General features: G+C 42.7%; 1 protein-coding gene across 1 annotated transcript; it reads right to left on the reverse strand.

Annotated features, from left to right (window-relative positions):
- Positions 1 to 11,918: 11,918 nt before the first annotated feature.
- CXCR4 (C-X-C motif chemokine receptor 4) lies at positions 11,919 to 17,448 on the reverse strand. The gene is made up of 2 exons (XM_053405689.1): positions 17,251 to 17,448; positions 11,919 to 13,611 (listed from the first exon to the last, which is right to left on the reverse strand). Exons 1-2 carry the CDS (start codon positions 17,266 to 17,268, stop codon positions 12,538 to 12,540), a joined length of 1,092 nt encoding a protein of 363 aa, XP_053261664.1. The 5' UTR covers positions 17,269 to 17,448; the 3' UTR covers positions 11,919 to 12,537.
- Positions 17,449 to 19,716: the final 2,268 nt, after the last annotated feature.

Here is a 19,716-nt window from a genome sequence, read left to right on the forward strand (position 1 = left end):
AACCAGTTTATAATAATTTGGTATTTCATGCTTCTAAACATGTTTAAAATGAACCTTAACAACAACCCAAACTTACTTTGGGGTAATTTAAATCGTGTAGTGTTAGGTCCTGCTTGACAAGTTGCTTTTTAAGGATTTGACATGTTTAACTTGGAACAGCCACCCAGAAATTTGGAAATGCTGCTTTTGATGTTCACTATGTTTTGAACAGTGACCTTCTGTTCAGGTGGCTTTTGTACTTAGGTGTTGTGCACATTCAACATGTTTCAAAAAGTGTGGTTCCCCTGATTATACTTTCCTTCTTTTTCTGTATGTGGTAAAATGAAAAGTTTCTAGTAAATATCACTTATTTTGGAACCTCTTTGTGGTTTCACTGGAAATCTTTTGGTCATAACAATACCCCTGCCCTACTCTTTTCTTAAATATGCAAAGCTTTGTTGGTCAGACCATTACCTAGCATAGCAAAGCAGTTGTGTCCCCGAAGCACATACCATTTAAATAGTATATTCCAAAACAGGGTGCATTCACCTAGTGTCGAAACAAATATAAGCAAAATTCTGCTTGTAGTTTCCATGGTACTGTATCTAGTGCCTTTAATACAGGAATCATACCAGACCAGAGTAATTAATAGTGGGGCACAATTTGGCTTGGTGTACTGGTCGCAACAAGACTTCTTTCTGTAGTGGATTAATGGTGACATGCTTGCCAGAAGGAGTGTCTTTTCAATAGGGAAATGACTGAAGTGATCTTTGGTGCTCTAGGAGAGGGAAAAGGAATCCCAGTGTATAGAACAGCATGGAAGAAGATGGGCAAAGACAACCGTGGGAACAGGCTTCAAAGGCAGGGAAAAGTCAGTGAACAGCAGAGGCGGAACGGCTTGTGAGCATGTTCTTTCTCTTTGTGGGTGTGCTGCACACGTCACGGGCGCCCACTGTTTAAAAATAAGACCAGTGATCCCATCACGCTGCAATATATTTCATCTTTGCTGTTGCCTGTTTTAGTCTTACGCTGTATTGTGATTTTTAAAAATGCATTCTGTATATTGAAGGAATTCAAGAAACAACCTTACAGGCACAATGAATACAAATTGTGAATTTGTATTATTATTATTAGTAGTAGTAATGTTTAGCAGTAAGATCCTAGGCTGCAATCCTAAGCACACTTACTAATCGGGGAGTAAGTCCAATTGATCTCGGTGATAATTTCTCTTGAGTAAATAGGCTTCTGCTTTGCATGCAGAAAGCCACAGGTTCAATCCCTGGCATCTCCAGGCAGGGCTGCCTGAAATCCGGGATTGCTGTTGCCAGTCAGTGTCAGCAGTACTAAGCTACATGGACGAAGAGCCCAACTCTTTATAAATAGATTCCTATATTCCTACTCTTATGTTCAAAGCACTTCCCATTTATTTTAAGCAATAGCAATGACTTCTTAAGGCAGGTCATAATTTCTTTGCCGACATTGCAGATAAGGCTGAAGCAGGATGGCTCGCTTAACCAACTGAGTTCTTGGCAGCAGGGCGATTTCAGACATTGCACCATGCTGTTTCTCCTTCTCTGGTAAAGCCAGTCAGGGAGTAAATAGGAACAGAAGCAAACGGGCAGCTCTTTGTCTTCAGTGATGTCACTGATGGAACTGACACAGAGATAAAGGCCTCCATCAGAAGAACTCCTCTCTCACTTAGACCAATCAGAGTAATCACGGGAAGATCTGACTGGTTTATGGAGCATTAGATAACAGTTTCCAAATCAAACAAGCCTGGATAACGTTTGCTCCCTGGAGGGATGAAAATAAAAATCAGAACAGCAACAAAAGTGGTGTCACATCATAGAAGCCTTTCACATGACACATTTAGCTGTTTTTAGGCAAATATAGCTGTGAAAGCATCACATCACGAGAGGTAGAAGATTTCTTGTCATACTTTTACTTGCCTCTTTCTTACACATTGCTGTGTAATCCTGTTTGAAAATTGAGTTTAAAAGGAAACAGCAGCATGTGGGGAAGAATGCTAGCCAGGGAGAATGGATGCACTTGGTTTGATTTTGACCTGCAATTGAAACTCCTTAGGAGAGCTAGCTAGTCTCTCCTAGGTGCTACACAGTTTTCATACCCTCCAAGTGTCCAGATTTACCAGGAACAGTATGGGAATCCTGTTGATCCATTTGATCCTGATATGTCCCTATTTCCCCCGCCAGTGCTGCTGCCACCGACAACAATGAAACATGCCTGACTTACTCACTGGCATTGTTGATGTTTCTGCACAGGTCTGGCCCAATATATTTTGCTGCCTGAGGTGGAACAGTAAATGGACCCCCCCCCACAACACACACCCTAGCCAAATCAGTGTGTATAGTACCCAAGGTCAACCAAGTTATTTTAGCCCCTGGAGCAGAAAATACCACAAACACTGTTTCTTCCTCTAGCAGTAAAAATACAACAATAATGAATGAAATAATGAACTGTTGGCTACACTTCAGTGCCACCCAAAATCTGCTGCCTGAGGCAACCACCCCAGACTCCTAATGGAAGAGCTGGCTCTGTTTATAAATCTTGAGTTCCTATGCATGTGCATTGGATATAGTTTCCAACAGATCTGACATTAATCTAGAAAATTCATTATGCAAGAAGAAGAAGCACTGCTAAGTCACATAATGATGGGTGTTATTTCAAAGGAGATTGACTTTTCCGTCAACAAGTACATTACAGCTGCATTTCTGTTTTGGTGCCAAAGGCCCATTGAATGCATAAGTGAAGGAGTGGCATCCTTTAAGCTCAAACGTTTCCTAAGTTTTAATTCTTGGTTCTGTGAGAGAATGTACCATTGTTGTGTTGCTACAGCAATACATCTGGTTTGAGGAAATCCTTCCTTTCATCCTTATGGTACTTCCTTTCCCAAACATTTTTTTTTAAATGTTGCTTTTGGATGAATGTGAAGGGCTCATTCATTTAATTAACAAACACCAGCACTACCATTGAAGTACAATACAGATAATACAGATGCAATTATTTAATGGCTTCATCATATATGCTATTTCTCCCACAGAATGATTATTCTTTTGTGCAGGACAAATCATGTATTATGTGACATATGTTGATGTTTGGATTTTTGGCCCCTGGGAGACAGTAGCATTTGCCTATCTCTGTGTTTACACCATTAAAACACATACCTTGCACACCAGCAGTGTTGTGTAGTGGTTAGAGTGTCAAGAGTTGCAGCAGGGAGACCCAGGTTCAAATCTGTCTTGAACTATGAAGCACAATGGGGATCTTTTGCTCAGATACTCTCTCTTAGTTTAACCTAGAGTAGAATAAAAATGAGGGAGAAGGTGATAACCATGTGTGCAACCCTGAACTCCTTGGAGAATGGGTTAGCCAAAAATTCTAGAAAAGGAAGGGGACAAACTGAGATTGCAGAGTTTTGAGAAATTAAAAGAGAAGGTGAGAGATTGGTTGCACTATCACCAAATAAATGAAGTGTTTAAATTGGACAGTAAAATTGGCTTCCAGGTGGAAAAATCAAAATTGGAGACTGAATTGTTAGAATCCAGTACTAAGAATTTGTCAAAAATGTATAATTTGCTGCTGAAATGGAATACACAAGATGAAACGGTTAAGTCAACTATGATTAAATGGGCTCAGGACATTGGTCATAATATTTTGTTTGCTGACTGGGAAAAGTTGTGGACTACCGGGATGAAATTTACGGCATGTAATGCCTTAAGAGAAAATATTATGAAAATGATTTATAGGTGGTACATAACCCCAGTCAAGCTTGCAAAGATTTACCATTTGCCTGATAATAAATGTTGGAAATGTAAAGAAAAGGAAGGTACATTTTTTCACCTTTGGTGGACGTGCCCGAAGATTAAGGCATTCTGGGAAATGATCTATAATGAACTTAAAAAGGTATTTAAATACACCTTCACTAAGAAACCAGAGGCCTTTCTCTTGGGCATTGTCGGCCAAGGGGTGTTAAAGACGGATATAACTTTCTTTATGTACGCTACAACAGCAGCTAGAATACTCATTGCAAAGTACTGGAAGACACAGGATCTACCCACACTGGAAGAATGGCAGATGAAGGTGATGGACTACATGGGCCTGGCAGAAATGACGAGCAGAATCCGAAACCAGGGAAGAGAAGCGGCGGAAGAAGAATGGAAAAAGTTTAAGGACTATTTAAAGAAATGTTACAAAATTAATGAAAGTTAGAATGATGTTGGACTGGAAAGTAAATGGTTACTATTAGCAATGGTTAAGACAAGGAGAATAAGGAAGATTAGCTTAAATTCAAAATTAAAATAAGGGAAGATTTGCTGAGTAATTGATTAGAATCTGGAATACAGAAAAGGGAGGCATGAGGAAGTCGAGGAAGAAAGGTTTAAGAAATTAGGATATGAAATGGTACTTGTTTTTTTTTGTTTTGTTTTTGTTATTGTTTGTTTATGTATTTGTTGTTGTTATGTATTGTTTGTGTGATTATAAAAACTGTTTAATAAAAATATTAAAAAAAAAAAAAAAGAGAATGGGTTAGCCAAAATCTTCCTAAATAAGTACATTGCATATACATTAGTGCTGGATAGACATTCAGTGACATTTTTCTCTAGTCATGGAAAAGGGGATAGTGTTCATAGCACAGGTGTTACCTCTTCTGCATCCCTGATATCCAACCATACAGTAGAATATTTGCATAGGGGTGTGTGCATGTAAATTGTGTTTGTAAGAGTCTAGCAGGCTTCCCAATATACTGTTTGTGTGAGCCTGAGGTCATGGACCATGTACTTGACTGGGTTTGTGCAACCACTTTTGCCTTGGATCCTCGCCTATCATGACTTATCTGGAAGGAGGGGATAGCCATGGAGATAAACAATGTCTCAGTTCAAGAAAGATTGGTCCCAGGCTCCCGGTGAGGAGTGTAGCTGGGACTGGGACACACCGGGGCAAGTTGGGGAATGGGAAGGAAGGTACTCATAGGGTGATGGAGGATGGCGAAGGTATGGGGGTCAGTGTACAGGAACCAGAGCAGCAGGACTCATCACCAGAGCCAAAGGAGCCTTTGTCCTCACAAACACAGTGGGCTCCGAGGCGTAGGTAACAGAGGAAGGAACGCTCTAGGGCAGGCATAGGCAAACCCCGGCCCACCAGATATTTGGGACTACAGTTCCCATCATCCCTAGCTAAAAGGACCAGTGGTCAGAGATGATGGGAATTGTAGTCCCAAACATCTGGAGAGCCGGAGTTTGCCTATGCCTGCTCTAGGGAGGCTGAGGCAGGTAAGGGCCCATAGCCCAACTCCCTAGCTGGCCAGGTGGGGCCTGCAAGCTGTGGGAGGAAGTGATTCCTCAGCTGGAGCGGGCTCAGAACAAGTGAGGGTCACATGGCTCATCAAGCCCAGGTGCTGTAACCAGCACGCATAAAAGGAAAGCAGAGCTGAGGTGCTGTTTCTGCTCAACTGCCCATGTTGATGGACCTTGGCTTGGATGCTCCTGGACCTCTTTTGGACTCTGTTTTGGGTTTGACTCTGCACTATATCCTGACTGCTGGACTTTAGACTTGGCTTACTTGGCTTGATCCTGGACTGTGTTTCCTGACCTTTGGGCACATGGCTTGACCCTGGACTTTGAACTTTGGACTTGACATACTGACTTGCCACCAGGTAGGCCAAGGGTTCAGAACGGGGCTGTCTTTGAAAATGGTTTAGAAGCTTCAATTAGTGCAGAATGTAAGGAAAACACTGGGGCCTAGTTCGATTAGCAAAATACCTGGCACCTGGTGGGCGGGGCCTTTGTGTTGTGCTCTGGAATTGGCCTCTCCCTTTGGATGGTCAGTCAGAGAGGCCTACTGTCATTCTTGCTTCTTGCTCATGGTGTTGTTGTTTTTTTAGTTTCCCTCAATATGTTATTGTGTTACTGTTTACTTAAAGCTTTGTTTGACATATACGTGAGCTGCTTACTTTGCTGAAAGACAAGAAACTCTGCTGAAGAATAATGAATTTCCTAAACTTGGGTGAGTGAGGGGATATTCCCAGTCTGACAGGAGAAGCTTCAGTTAGGGCAGAATGCAGTTGCCTGACTGTTGACAGGTTTTGTTTTTCTTTCCTGAAAGAAAGTCTCGGCTCCATAAAATTCCCACTGATTACAAATGTCGCTAATCCTGAATACCTTACTTCCATAAATCATCCGGGTGGATCAATGCGTTTTTTGTGTTCTAACAAATGGCAAGCTGGTCTTCAAGGACTTTTGGATCTGGCCTCCGGAGGTTTAAATCACCGGCATGCAAACTCTTCCTGAGGTTTCCTTTTCATAGGTTCTCTTGCTGGTAAAGGTCTGTTGTTTTTTATTCTGTTATACAGTCTCTTGCATTAGCTTCATGTGAAATATAAAGGCTGGCTGACTGCAAAGTGTAAAGGAGTGGCCGAAGTTAATACTGGAGTCTTGTGAGCATTTGCTAGCTCTTTGCTCTATATAAATTAGACAAACTACACAGAATCCATTGTTAGGGGTGGAATTAAAATGAGCCGATAGCATCTCAACAAGAAGACCTGGAGGTGGGCAGGTATCTTATTTCTAGATTGGTTTGCAATACTGAACCAATTAATTATCTGGTACTGTTGTTTTATCTTCAGTAGGAGCACTTCAAACTATATTTTCTTTTGGGAGTTTGTTTTGTTATTGCTATTAATTCCCCTGGGAATTTAATTGAGGATTACATGACATCAGAATGGAGAGAAAGATGAGGTCAGAATTGAAGGAGGAAACATCAGGCTTGCATTTTAAATAAGAGCAACAACAAAAAAACACAGCAGTTTTGTTCTTCATGTGAAATTACATTCACACACATCCTTGTGATGTTCAATTTACTCTAGAAAAGACATGCTTTCTTAGACCACTACAGTGGTACCTCAGGTTACATATGCTTCAGGTTACAGACTCCGCTAACCCAGAAATATTACCTCGGGTTAAGAACTTTGCTTCAGGATAAGAACAGAAATCGTGCTCCGGTGGTGCAGCGGCAGCGGGAGGCCCCATTAGCTAAAGTGGTGCTTCAGGTTAAGAACAGTTTCAGGTTAAGTACGGACCTTCGGAACAAATTAAGTACTTAACCTGAGGTACCACTGTACATTATTTGTTTGACTTTCACATTTGTGATTTTCACGCTGTCATTTCCTCATTCCTTCCAATGTCAGCCAAACCACAAGGTACTTGGAGCTGTATTAACCCCCCCCCCAGCAGTAACTGTGAGACCCCTTGATTAGGGTTGGGCTGGATTAACCCTTTATATCCTGCTACAGTATACCCTCCAACATTTCTCTGATGAAAACAGGGACATCCTATTTAATAATAATAGTAATAATAATAATAAATAAATACTTATACCCCACCTATCTGACTGGGTTGCCCCAGCCACTCTGGGTGGCTTCCCAGATATTTAAAACATAATAAAACATTAGACACTGAATTTTTTTCCTATATAGGGCTGCTTTCAGATGTCTTCTAAAGGTTTTATACTTATCTTCTTGGCATGGGTGTGGGTGGGTGTCACATAACTATTCTCACTGTACTGAAATCAGTGCTGGATCTCATACTTTGTGGTCTGTACACATCCTGCACTGGCCCATCTTGTCTAATTTGCAAGTTGATTTCTCGTGTACAGCAGCTCTTGAAATGGAGCATGCATTCTTGGGGAGATCTTTTGTCCATTTACATACATGTGCGAAAACACCACTCTCCCTGCTCTTGGTTATTTTTTTAGGGTTGAGCATATATTGCTAAAAATGCATACGTTGCAAGCATTAGAAAACAGTTGCTAAAAGAGGCCACACTAGCAAACCATGCATACCACCCTCCAGTATAAATGACTGAAAATGAGAGTCTTGCTTTTGTCATTCTAATATAATGGAACTATGAGTGTGTTGTGTTCACTCAGCTTTTGGAATATATTACACTCTGGTTTATTAGAAGCGGTGCATGTGATTTAATTTGAGTGACTTGCATTGGACTCTATGCAAATAGAACCAGAGTGCTGACCTTCTAAGGAACCTCGCTTCAGAAAAATGGTTTAAACATGAGTGCGGAAACAATAAACCATTTCAACGCCAGCACAGTGTTTAGCTTTTTCTCAGTAAATTTGAATTGTTTCAAAGATCTGAGATGCTCTAAAATGAAGGGCTGTGGGAGCCAAGCTACTCCTTTCACAGAGGAAATAGCAATGCACTATTGTATTCCCTGGGAAAAATATGTCTCTTAAAAGTAAAGCTGGAATGGGGACGCTTGGCTCCAGAGGCAAAAAGTAGCCTTCCGAGCTTCTCTTATCGGACCAACATTATTCTTTCCAGGCTACACTCTTCACCAGCCTTGCTTTACTCTCTCTCTCTGAGTGCTCTTGCCTGGATGGAACATGTCTTTGAACTGAATGTTTATTGCTTGCCTGGATGGAGGATAGAGGGCTGTGTGTATGCAGCAACTAGTTTACTACACAAAGGGAAGGATGGCATCCATTGCTCCACCCACTTTCACCTCTGGCTCCACCCAACACTGACATGTTGCCCTGGAAGGGTTGCTCAGGTAACACAGCTCTTGAAAAATGCTCCCCAGCCATGGACTAAGGGAAGAGATAGTGAAGCTCCAGATAATGAGAGCCACAAGGCCAGTGTGAGAAAGCTTGCTCACTCACGTTGTCTTACTTTGATGCATCGTTGTAATGAATAGAGAGCTTTGCTTAGCAGATCCTTCTTCAGTGCATGAGTTAAACTAAACAGTCAGGATCCAGAGTTGCTTTTTTAAGCTCCGTTCCTGACTGCCCAGTGTATACTCTACCACGACAGGCTGTGCAGTTGCTTCTGGTGGCACAACTGAAGGCATGTCTGCTATGCCACAAGCATCATGCAAGTTTAATCTCTCTTTCCTCTGTGCAAACAGAAAGCATGCAGCAAACTTCTCTTTTCCATTACACTACATTTCCAGAGGCAATCTCTGTTTGGGTGCAGAGCCACCCAGCCAGCTGTGCTGGGAGAAATTACCCTTCCAAACGTTCAGCAACTTTCAGTGGGCCAACTTCCCTTGTGAACAGGGTTCAGGCTTAGAGGTAGAGCATTAGCTTTATATTCAGATGGTCAAAGGTTTGATCCTTGGCATCTCTAGGTAGTGTTAGGATAGATGTGTCTAAAACATTGGAGTTGTGCCAGTCAGCACAGCTAATACTGAGCTAGATGGATCAGTGGTTTGGCTCAGTACAAGACAGCTTCCAATTTTCCTTAACACCCCAAGTACATGAGTTATGTCATATGTGCACAGACCCACGCCATGTTTGATAACTCTCCCAGCCGTATTTTTCCCCAATCTTGTATGTCAGTTTCTTCTAAAGAAATCTCAGCACATTCCAAGTTTCTCATCTCAGGAGGAAACTACGTGTGCATGGGGGTCTCTCTCAACCGTTCAGGTTGTGCATGAAGGCTGAGATTTCCGGAAAAAAAGATTGCAACCATGTCAAATGGTGTCATTGTGCCAGTTATATGGTGCATACTTTTAGTGAAATGTGAGGGTGCTCCTGCTGTGAAACACTGTCTAAATAATCGACATCTCTCCCTTTTCGTGATCATGCTGCTTCTTGCTTTGATCCCATGTCATGTCAGTCACATATCCTCACTGAAGCAGTGTGTTTAATTTATGATCATTTTAGATACCAGGTAAATGCCTTTTTGTTCCCAGAGTCCTTTTAATTGCAGTGTTGTATAGTTATCTTATGATTCTAGGTTCTTCTACCAAATTGTTCCCCTTGTTATGATTTTGTAGTTAGCTGCTGTGCTTACGTTGCTGTTGTTTGTTACGATTTTGTAGCATTTATGACTAGTTTTTACAGTTTAAACTTTGCATTGCTCTTGGAATTCTGAAAAGGTTGGTCAGCTGCCCAGAAAACCAAGTAAGAGCTGTTCGACAGTGGAATTTGCTGCCAAGGAGTGTGGTGGAGTCTCCTTCTTTGGAGGTCTTTAAGCAGAGGCTTGACAACCATATGTCAGGAGTGCTGTGATGGTGTTTCCTGCTTGGCAGTGGGTTGGACTCGATGGCCCTTGTGGTCTCTTCCAACTCTATGATTCTAAGTTATATGGATAGCCAATAAATGCAAAAAATAAGAATGTCAGTAAGCCAGCACTGCTGGTATGGATCAAAATAATATCCAGTCCAGCATGCAGCTTTCAACAGTAGTTCCAGAAAGTTCGTAAGTAGGGCATGAAGGCACCAGGGTCTTCCTTCTTTGTCCACAGAACTGGCATTCAGAGGTATACAATCTCTGCAGTGATCACAGCTAACATTCATCCTGTGAAAAATGGGGACGTTGTGGGTCTTCAGCTGTTGGACTCACAAACTCCCATAATTCCTTATGTGGAGAGCCACAGGTTTCCTATTCCTGCTTATTTGCTTAGTCCCTTCCTATAGTCACTAAAGTGAACCACATCCCCAAACCTTTGTTCAGCGAATTCCTTAAGTTAGCTACCAACTCCCTTTTTCTGGAAACTACAAGCAAGTCTTGCTTCATTGAACAAGTCTGTGTTCTAGAATTATGAGGGAGAAACATGTGTCTGCATCCACATCTTGTACAATCATATTATCTGCAGTTTCCTGTCAAAAAAGCCCTACTTGACAGTTACATTTGTTGTGCTCTATGAAACACCTGCAAAAGTGCTCAGTGGAGAATGCAAGTTCACCCAAAGCCATTAATGTCTCATCCCCAAAAGATCACTGTATAGGCCAGGGGGGCTTAAAGGGTGTCCCCGTCCCGCTTCCTGAGTGTAGGCCTATTACAAATACAGACAAGTTTCTTCTCCATTTAGTTCCAAATTGATTTAATGGAGGCAGAGACAAGTTTACACATACAGGATATGGTTTTAAAATTAAAATTAAAATTCTAGCCTTAATGTAAGAGGTGATATTAGTCAGCTACTTGCTGTCCTGAAATTATAGGAGCACTCAATTCCTCTTGACTTTTGCAATGCCTTTCAAGGGTGAGAAAATAATTCAATAACTTTGAAATTGTGCCAGAATAGCATTCTCTGAAAAAAAGAAATTGTTGTATTCTTTCTGGCTCTGTGCATTCAGAAATAAGGAACTTTGGTTAGAAAGAGGTGGTTTTGAGACATCAATGTGACTCTCGAGCCTGTAGCTCTCCCAACTTTGTTGGTCTACAACTCCCATAATTGCCAACCATTGGCCTTGCTGGCTGGGAGTAATGGAAGTTGGCAGCCCAACTGAATCTGAAGAACTACATTTACCACCCCCAACATAAACAGAACGAGGCAATGGATGGGAGAGAGCAAACAGGGCAAGGGGAAAGTAGGTTTTTTTACTACTGCTGCTGCAAGGCTGTGTAAACAATAAACAAATCACCAGCATCCTAGGGAAAAAACACACAGAGAAATTGGGTTTGGTGTCAATGGCCCCCAAACTCAAGACCGCAAATCAGAATCTAACCTTGAGAAGGAAGAACAATAGTTGATTTCAAAGACTAGGGGCTATTTCATAGTACAGGGCAGAGTGGCTTGTGTAGACATGCAAAATGTTCCGGTGCAAGTCAGAAAAACAAAGTTTGGACTGTTTTACTCAATATTAAGGAATGGACATATAATATGGCATCACAGGTATCCCCCATCCCTAGCAATACTCAGGAATGATAGTTTTGTCTAGAACCATGTTGTACCCTCCAGATGTTAATAGAATACAACTTCCATCAGCCCCAGACACTACGGTCAGGGATGAATGTACCTGTAGTTTACGGTAACTTCTGGGGGGCACCAGGTTGTCTAGAATTTAAAATACCCTATTCATCCAAAATTTTCAAGGGCAGAAAAAATAGTAATTACTAACTGCAATTCCAAGCAAGACAAAGGGAAATAAGGAGCTCCAAAATGAAAACAAGATCCCAAGTAGTTTTATTTTATCACAAACTTTTATTTACAACTTTACAATGGCAAAAGATTTACAAACCAATTTGCTATCAAAAGAGCACTTGACAAGAAGATACTTTGGTTGTAAGTGTCACTGGGTGCAATCCAGCTGCATTCAATTTTATGCATTTTGATATTTGCCCTCTGTAGGATGTGGACTGCACCCACTTTCTGCAATGAAATAAAACTAGTGTAAACCAAAACAGCTTATGCAATCTGGACCAGAGGCCTAAATATCCGTATAAAAGATTATGCCTTTTTCCAACCAGTACAATGAAAATACTTCTTTTATATACAAAAAACTCAAACACAACTGTTATTCAACATCTGCACAACTAGACAGACAAGCAGTAAAACTTGTATCTCCTAGCCACATATTCAGGCCCTGCCTCCTAGACACACACACTCACCAAGATGTACAGTTTATTTTATAAATAAGTCCATTAAATCCCACAGAAAACTAAAAGCAAATACAACATTCCGTTTGGGAATAAACTTGTACATTATCTTGAAGGAGTTCAACCTCCAAAATCACGTAGAACAAATATATAGAGAGAGTGAGTCCCAATTTTACAAATATTGAGAGAAAATAAAATATATTGTTAGCTGGAATGGAAACTCGAAGACTCCGACTCTGTCGAAACAGAAGAATGTCCCCCTCGCTTGCCTTTGGAGAGAATCTTAAGGCTTGAGCCTCTGCTAACAGAGGTCAAAGCATTTTGGGCAGATGTCTTGAATTTGGCACCCAGGAAAGCATAAAGGATGGGATTCAGGCAACAATGGAAATATGCCAGGGCTTCAGTAATGGCGATCCATTTGTGCACAACCTCCTCAAAGTAACAGCCGTTCTGGATGACTCCAAGGAAGACAAAGGTGTCTATGCTGATGCCAATGTAGTATGGTAGCCAGCAGGCAAAGAAGGCAACAATGAGGATGACTGTGGTCTTCAAAGCTTTGCGCTTCTGTTGGCCTTTTGACTGTGACAACTTGGAAATGATGATGCAGTAGCAAGTCAGGATTATAAGACCAGGCAGGATGAGGCCTACTATAATATGCTGAAACCTGAAGGAAATTGTCCAGGTTTCGTGAGGGTAAAATCGCTGGCATACGTATTTTACACCCGGCTCACCAGTGACCTTTGTGCTAGCAAAGATGATATCAGGGACAGTCAGAAGCAGAGCTGGTAGCCAGACACCAATGTAGACGATCCTTTCCGCCAGCAACTTCCTGGGTCTCTGGCTGTTGGTTGCATGCACAATTGCCAAGTATCGATCTAAGCTTATGAAGGCCAAGATCAGGACACTGCTATAGAGGTTGACCGTATAAATGCAATGGACTACTTTGCACAAGAAGTTGCCGAAGTACCAGCCGATCACGGCATCCACAGACCAGAAGGGCAAAGTGATTACAAACAGGAGGTCAGCCACTGAGAGATGTACTCGATACTTGTCAGTCATGCTCTTCAGCTTCTTCTGATAGCCCATGACAACAATAACCAAGCCATTGCCAATGATTCCCGTCAAGAAAATGATGGAGAAGATTGTGGGCAAGAAGATCCGGTTGAAATCGGCGTTCTCCTGTCCAAAACATGCTTCTCCTTGGTAGTTGCCATCGTCACCAGAGCCGGTCTCATCAGTACTATTGTCAGAAAGGTCAAAAAAGTACGCAGAAGACAGCTGTAGAAGAATTAAAAGAAAAAAAACAGTAGTTAGATGACAGCGAGAGAGCTTAGAGTTAGTGTACACTCACTAGCAGCAAGCGTCAATGTTGTATAGCAGATAGCACCTTAGATTTGATAACCAGGATTCAAATCCTCAAGAGTACCTCGAGGTGACCTTAAGCCACTAACTGTCAGTCTTTTCTTCTATGGCTTTTAGGGAATTTAGAGTGATGGAAGCAGTGCTTTTGAGAACATTTATTATACTTTTATTAGTTGCAACAGACAGGGAAGGTTCTCTTTTAATTGTTTATGCTTTGCTATGGTAGTGTACCCAAGGGTTCTGTCATTCTGCCTTTAAAGCTCCTAATTCTGCAACTATAAACAATAACAGCCTAGTTCCTTTTTGTAAACTTTCAATTTTTCTTAACATATAGACTACATACTTTAGTTTCCAAGAATGGTCAGTGACCTAACCAAAATTAGGAAGAAAACATGAATCTTTCAAGACAAGAAATGGAAACTAGCTGCACAAATTAGTTCCAGACTAATTTGGAATTTTTCAATTTCTTTCCCCGCTGTTCTTCAAACACAAGGAATTTCCTTCATGGATCACTAGATAAAATCTTGCAAATCATGTGCACATAGTGCAACAGGTGACAACTGTTACAGGCAAGTTAGATCAGAGCACATGTGATATACTTGCAATACTGTCAATCACTGCTTTCCATTGCATCTATGTGTAGGCTATGAACAAAATAGTACACAGTGGGGATCACATGTGGTCTGCAGGGTTTTTGTAGATGGAAGTGTTATCTATGAAGTCAAGTCATCATGACTGAAGTGATTCCCAGATGTACAGTAGAAAAATGAACATTAGTTCCCTATTTATCTTAATGACAAGAAGAAACTAATTTTAAAACAGAAGTAGGCATTATAATGGATTTACAAAAGCCACCCAATAGAGCTTCAACTTGGGATATAAAAGCAAACATCCAGACTACCTTCAGTATTTCCTCTATGGAATAAAATGCTGGTCAGAAAATTTGTTTATGAACCTGAAGCAAAGTTTTTATACAAAGTTTTCATTAGCCATGCAGAGCACTGTGCTATACAGTTTCACATAATATGACCTGGAGGAGTCTAGGAAAGGGATAATGGATTACTGGTCCATTAAGAGGAAAATCCAAGAACATCCATAGGGCCAACTCAAAGGACCTTTATTAGGGCCTACTAACAAGTTACAATGAAGTGGGGAAACCTGTGACTTAATGGAAACTCACTGGGTTGGATGTTGAGCAAAACAGAGAGAGAGAGAGAGAGAGAGAGAGAGAGAGAGAGAGAGAAGGGGGCAGAGAAGAAATAATGAGGATGTTGGGCAAAATGGACAAGCCCAAGTCCTCATGCGATTACGGTTCCCCTGTGGCTGTTGCATAGGACTGTGTGTCAGTAGGAGGGAAAGGACATTTTTCAATTTTGCCCGCCAACAGAAGAAAAGAAAAAAAAAAAAAGAGAGAGAGAAGTAGCAAGAGAAAGGGCATCTTAGGAAACCACCAGCCAAGCAGACAGGGAAAGAAAAGGGGTGGGCGTGGCCATCTAGGTACAGCCCCTGCCCCCTCAGGCATTGAGGTTTTTTCCCCAGTCTCTTGCACAAGCTTGTGACATGAGAAGGGACTCTCAGGAAACCACCAGCCGTTTGAACACTCAGACAGCGAATAACAGCCAAGGGAGGGTGTGGCTACCTGGGCACAGCTGCTGCTACCCAAGACTTTGAGATTCCCTCCAGCCTCTGCATCTCTTGCACAATCTTTGCTCTCACCCTTCAACAGAACTCAAGCAACTTTGTAGGCCAATTCAAAGCACATCTATTTTCATTTGGGCCACAGATTTATTTATTTTTAACAACTTTTAAAAAGGAGGCCATCCTGGATCAAACCACAAGCGCCAACATTGCTTTCCAACAGAGAAATCTCTTCCCCAAGCAGAACACAGATGTTCAAACTCCAAATGAACTAGGACCCTTTAGATCTTAACATCTCCAAGCATGCAAGGGCTCAAAAACTTATTCAGGAATTTTTGTTGAGGTCTAGAAATCCTTTGCTGAATGTTAAGTAATCTTTTGAACCAAATCTGTTACCCATTTAGCTAACAACTAAAGTTGGTATTATTCTGTCATGGATGATTTAGTTGAGATTCCTGCATTGCAGGGGGTTGGACTAGATGACCCTTGGGGTCCCTTCCATCTCCACAATTTGATGATTCTAAACAGCCATTGGCCACCTGGTGTGATACACCCTCCAAGCAAACTTACACAAATCACAATATTCCTCTAGCTAACATCCGCCACCCTTTGGCTCCACCTCCCCACTCTTAAACGGATCCATCATACAGATCCCGCTGCGTGTTTAACTTGGGACAGGTAAACTTAAGAAGAAATCGTTACTGCTCATAATGACGAAAGGCTGCAGTCCTAAACCCTCTAATCTGGGAGTGACCTCCACTGAATTCAGCAGGGCTCACTTCTGAGTAGACATAGACCATTTCTAAATATCAGTTCCCACTGTCTTCAGCGAGTTCTGCACCATTCCTCTGGTTTTGTAGCAATGCAAGCTCACGACTGAAGAGAACTGGAAAGGCAAGGCGGCTTCAAGAGTGCTCAAACGCGCTCGATCCACCTTCTAACTTTTCCTCGCTTTGTGCAGCCAAAGCGAAGTCACCGCGTTTCTAACCGCGCGCAGGGAAGGCGGGAGAGCCACCGCCAAAGTTTCGCCGCAGAATAATCCTTCGGAAATCAATAGGATGCAGCTATAAACAAGCAAAGCGGGGGTGGTGAGCTGCTTTCTCCCGTAACTGGCTCTCAAGCCTAACAGAGACAGAAGGCATGCCAAAAAAAAGTTTGGTTTTTTGGGGGGCAGTATGTAAACATGAGACTTTTTTTAAGGGCAAGCTGCCGTTTTAGTTAAGTGATTCATGCCCTCCCCCCCGCAACAGGTTCCTCGGGCTGCAAACCACGCGCGCACCCCGCCAGAGGTCCATCTACGATTCTACTTCTTATTGCGTTGTGGGGAAGATCTCAAACCGCCAACCCCAACTCGCGCACATTTACGTGCAAGCAAGTCGCGTTCCTGTCCATGGAATTTCTCCCTAAGGGAAACTGAAAAAGGACGCACGGAAGGGTGCACGAGCACGCGCTCCACGGCCGCCTCGACCCCCAGCCTTAAAAAGAGGGCCAAGTCCGGGGGGCGACTTTTCTACAGTCTCTTGCAAGGCTATTGTGCCGGCTATTAGTGCAAGGTGCAGTCCCGATCTACTGCCGAAGGGCGAGAATCTGCTTTATTGTAAGAGTCCCTAGGAGCGAGCGAGCGGAGGAGCCTTAGTTCAGAAGCAGATTTGCTTGCAAAGAGAAATGAGCGCGCTCCCATCTCTTCGCCTCTTGGAGAAGCGGAGGCGTCATCCACGTCCAACACGATTACTATTATGATTGTTACCACCGAAACAGCCGCATGGCTGTGCGTGGGCTCTCCCTCATTTCCCGCGAGATGCCGCTTAGTTAGGCATCGCGCGCCACTGGAAAGCGGCATCTCCGCAGCCCTCCAGTCCCAACACTCTTTCTCATTCATTCAGACATTCCACCCCTCCGTCGTCGCGCCACACTTACACCCGCGCTCCGATCCATGGCTCCCGTGCTCTGTCGGCACAGCCTCGCCTCGCCACTTGCAGCTGCCGAACCAAACACAAACAAACTAAAGTTCTCGCGCCGGCGCCACCCGCGCTCCTTATAAAGGCGCCCTCCCCTCGGAGCCAGCCCGCAAGGCAGCAGGCGCCTCCTCCCAAGTCCGTAAGGGAGGGGTAGGGTGGGGATCGCGGTTAAGAGTAGGAGGGCGAGCAAGCGAGCGATCGGCAGAGCGTGCAAAGGAGGTACCCCGGGTGGTGCTTGAGCATGCGCCGAGGGACACCGCCGAGCTTTTCTTGCATGAGGTCGTCGCCGCGGACTACACGCCTGGGGGGGAGGGAAGTCCCTAATGGATTTGCAAGGGATGCAAATCCTTTCACTTACGTTTGCCCACTGAGTCTACAGCTCCGCTTAAGAGGGCTTCGTTTTCCAGAATCCAAGGCTGAGGACTGAGTTCGTGTCTTCTGTATCGCCAGGGATTCCACGTATACTAAAAGAGGGAAGCAACCCAAATCAGACCCCAGAGAAACATTGTTAGCAACGAGAAGAGAAAGCCAGCCTTAGAAGATGCAGATCGTGTTCGTTTTAAGGAGAGGTCTCCGAAAGCGACAGGCCAAATTTACATAGTCATAGTTTGCTCTTTGTCCGTTGTTTGGTACTCAGTGAACATGGAGGTGTTGTTCCATATATATATATGTACACACACACACACACACACACCATCTAAACTTGATTCGTAATCTATAAAAGTTGCTAAAACTGCAATCCTGTACATGTTTATTTTCGATTAGTCTGTTGAACTCAAATGACAGTTGCATACATAAGAATGGGTTGCAAGAAGAGTAAGCAAGGATAATGATGTTTATAAAAAAAAACATAAAATAATAATAATAATAATAATTAATAATTAACAACATAGTGCCAAATTAAGGAAGATCCAACTAGAAAACTATTTATCAACACCCACAATACCGGAGAGATGTAAAATACCACATTAACTAGCACTGGTGAAGCCTTTGTTGGCCTTGAACAGGCAAGGATCATGTATGCTTTTCATTTGTACAATTCTAGCAAAGAAGTCTTTGTCACAACTGTGGTCATAATCCCGGTGTGTACTGCTAGTTTGGTGTGTTACACGCACACACACACTGCTTAACAGTTGGAAACTAATGCAGAATCACTGGTGTCTTTGCACTTGTTTGCAGCACTTTCCATGCATAAGTTTGTTATTGCTGCCACAATTTGTTGTGCAATTTTTTTGCAACCATCGCTATACCTTGTGGCAAAGAATTTCATACATTAACTACTATGAGCTGTGTGAAAAAGTTGTTTAGCTGTTCTTACTGCCTTTCCAGTGTTTTCAGAGAGAAACAATTGCCACACTCGCCTTCCTTTAGACATTGTTTTTTTTCTCCCTGAACCTAACCTCGTAAGCCTTTTTTCATATGAACTTCTGGACTTCTGATAATTTTTGTTGCTCCCCCTTTCTGTATAACCTGCAGTTCTTCGGTGGGGGGGGGGGCATAGCTCTATAGGATCTTGGTGCGTCGCTGCTTCAGGAGCACAGATCTACACTGATCTACATGATTGTTGACTGGGCCAATAAGTAGGTTGCACAAGTGACTTAAGGTGGGTTGCACCTGTGGCATTTCATTTCCTTTTTTTAAAATAGAAGTGGAAAAATATGGAGAAGGAAGTTTTACACGGGCCTCCCCAGCTCTTGGGAATTGCAGTTCCCATACTGCAATACTGAAGGTTTTCTAGGCAGGACTGTTAGCAGTGTAGGTAAGGATGGGGAAAGGTGACAACGTGAAAAGAGGGACATAGAAGTCAAATCATTAAATTGGGTCCTACACTGCTGGTTTAGCTAAATGTTTTGAAGAGCCCAAGGAATGAAGCAGAAATGTTTCACCATCCAATTTGAACCTGTCTTATGAATTTCAGTGATAAGGACATCTTTGATAGAATTCTGCTGATCTGATAGAATGACAGATGACTTCATTTACAGATTTTCTGTAGGACGTACAAACCACTCTAAAACAGGTGTGGGGGAGCCTCAGTTCCACCTGACAGTATTTTACTGTATTGTTTTGATATGTTTATTGCGGTAAACCATCCTGGAGCGTTCTCAACAAAGAACAATATACAGTGGACGCTCGGGTTGCCAACGTGACCCACGCGGGTTGCGATTTGGCACTTCTGTGCACGTGCAAAGCATGATTTAGCACTTCTGCGCATGAGCGACCACCGAAACCCGGAAGTAACCTGTTCGGTACTTCTGGGTTTTGGCGGTCCATAACCTGAAAAAACGCAACCTGAAGCATCTATAACCTGAGGTATGACTGTATGAGGGATAGATAAATAAATACACACATCTCTTGCTTCTCCCAGTTTCTTTCCAACTTTGCTCACTTCTTGCTTTTGGGCCTCATCCAGCACTGGCATGCAGCT

The sequence above is a fragment of the Podarcis raffonei genome, chromosome 1, assembly GCF_027172205.1.
Source record: "Podarcis raffonei isolate rPodRaf1 chromosome 1, rPodRaf1.pri, whole genome shotgun sequence".
Classification (NCBI taxonomy): Eukaryota; Metazoa; Chordata; class Lepidosauria; order Squamata; family Lacertidae; genus Podarcis; species Podarcis raffonei.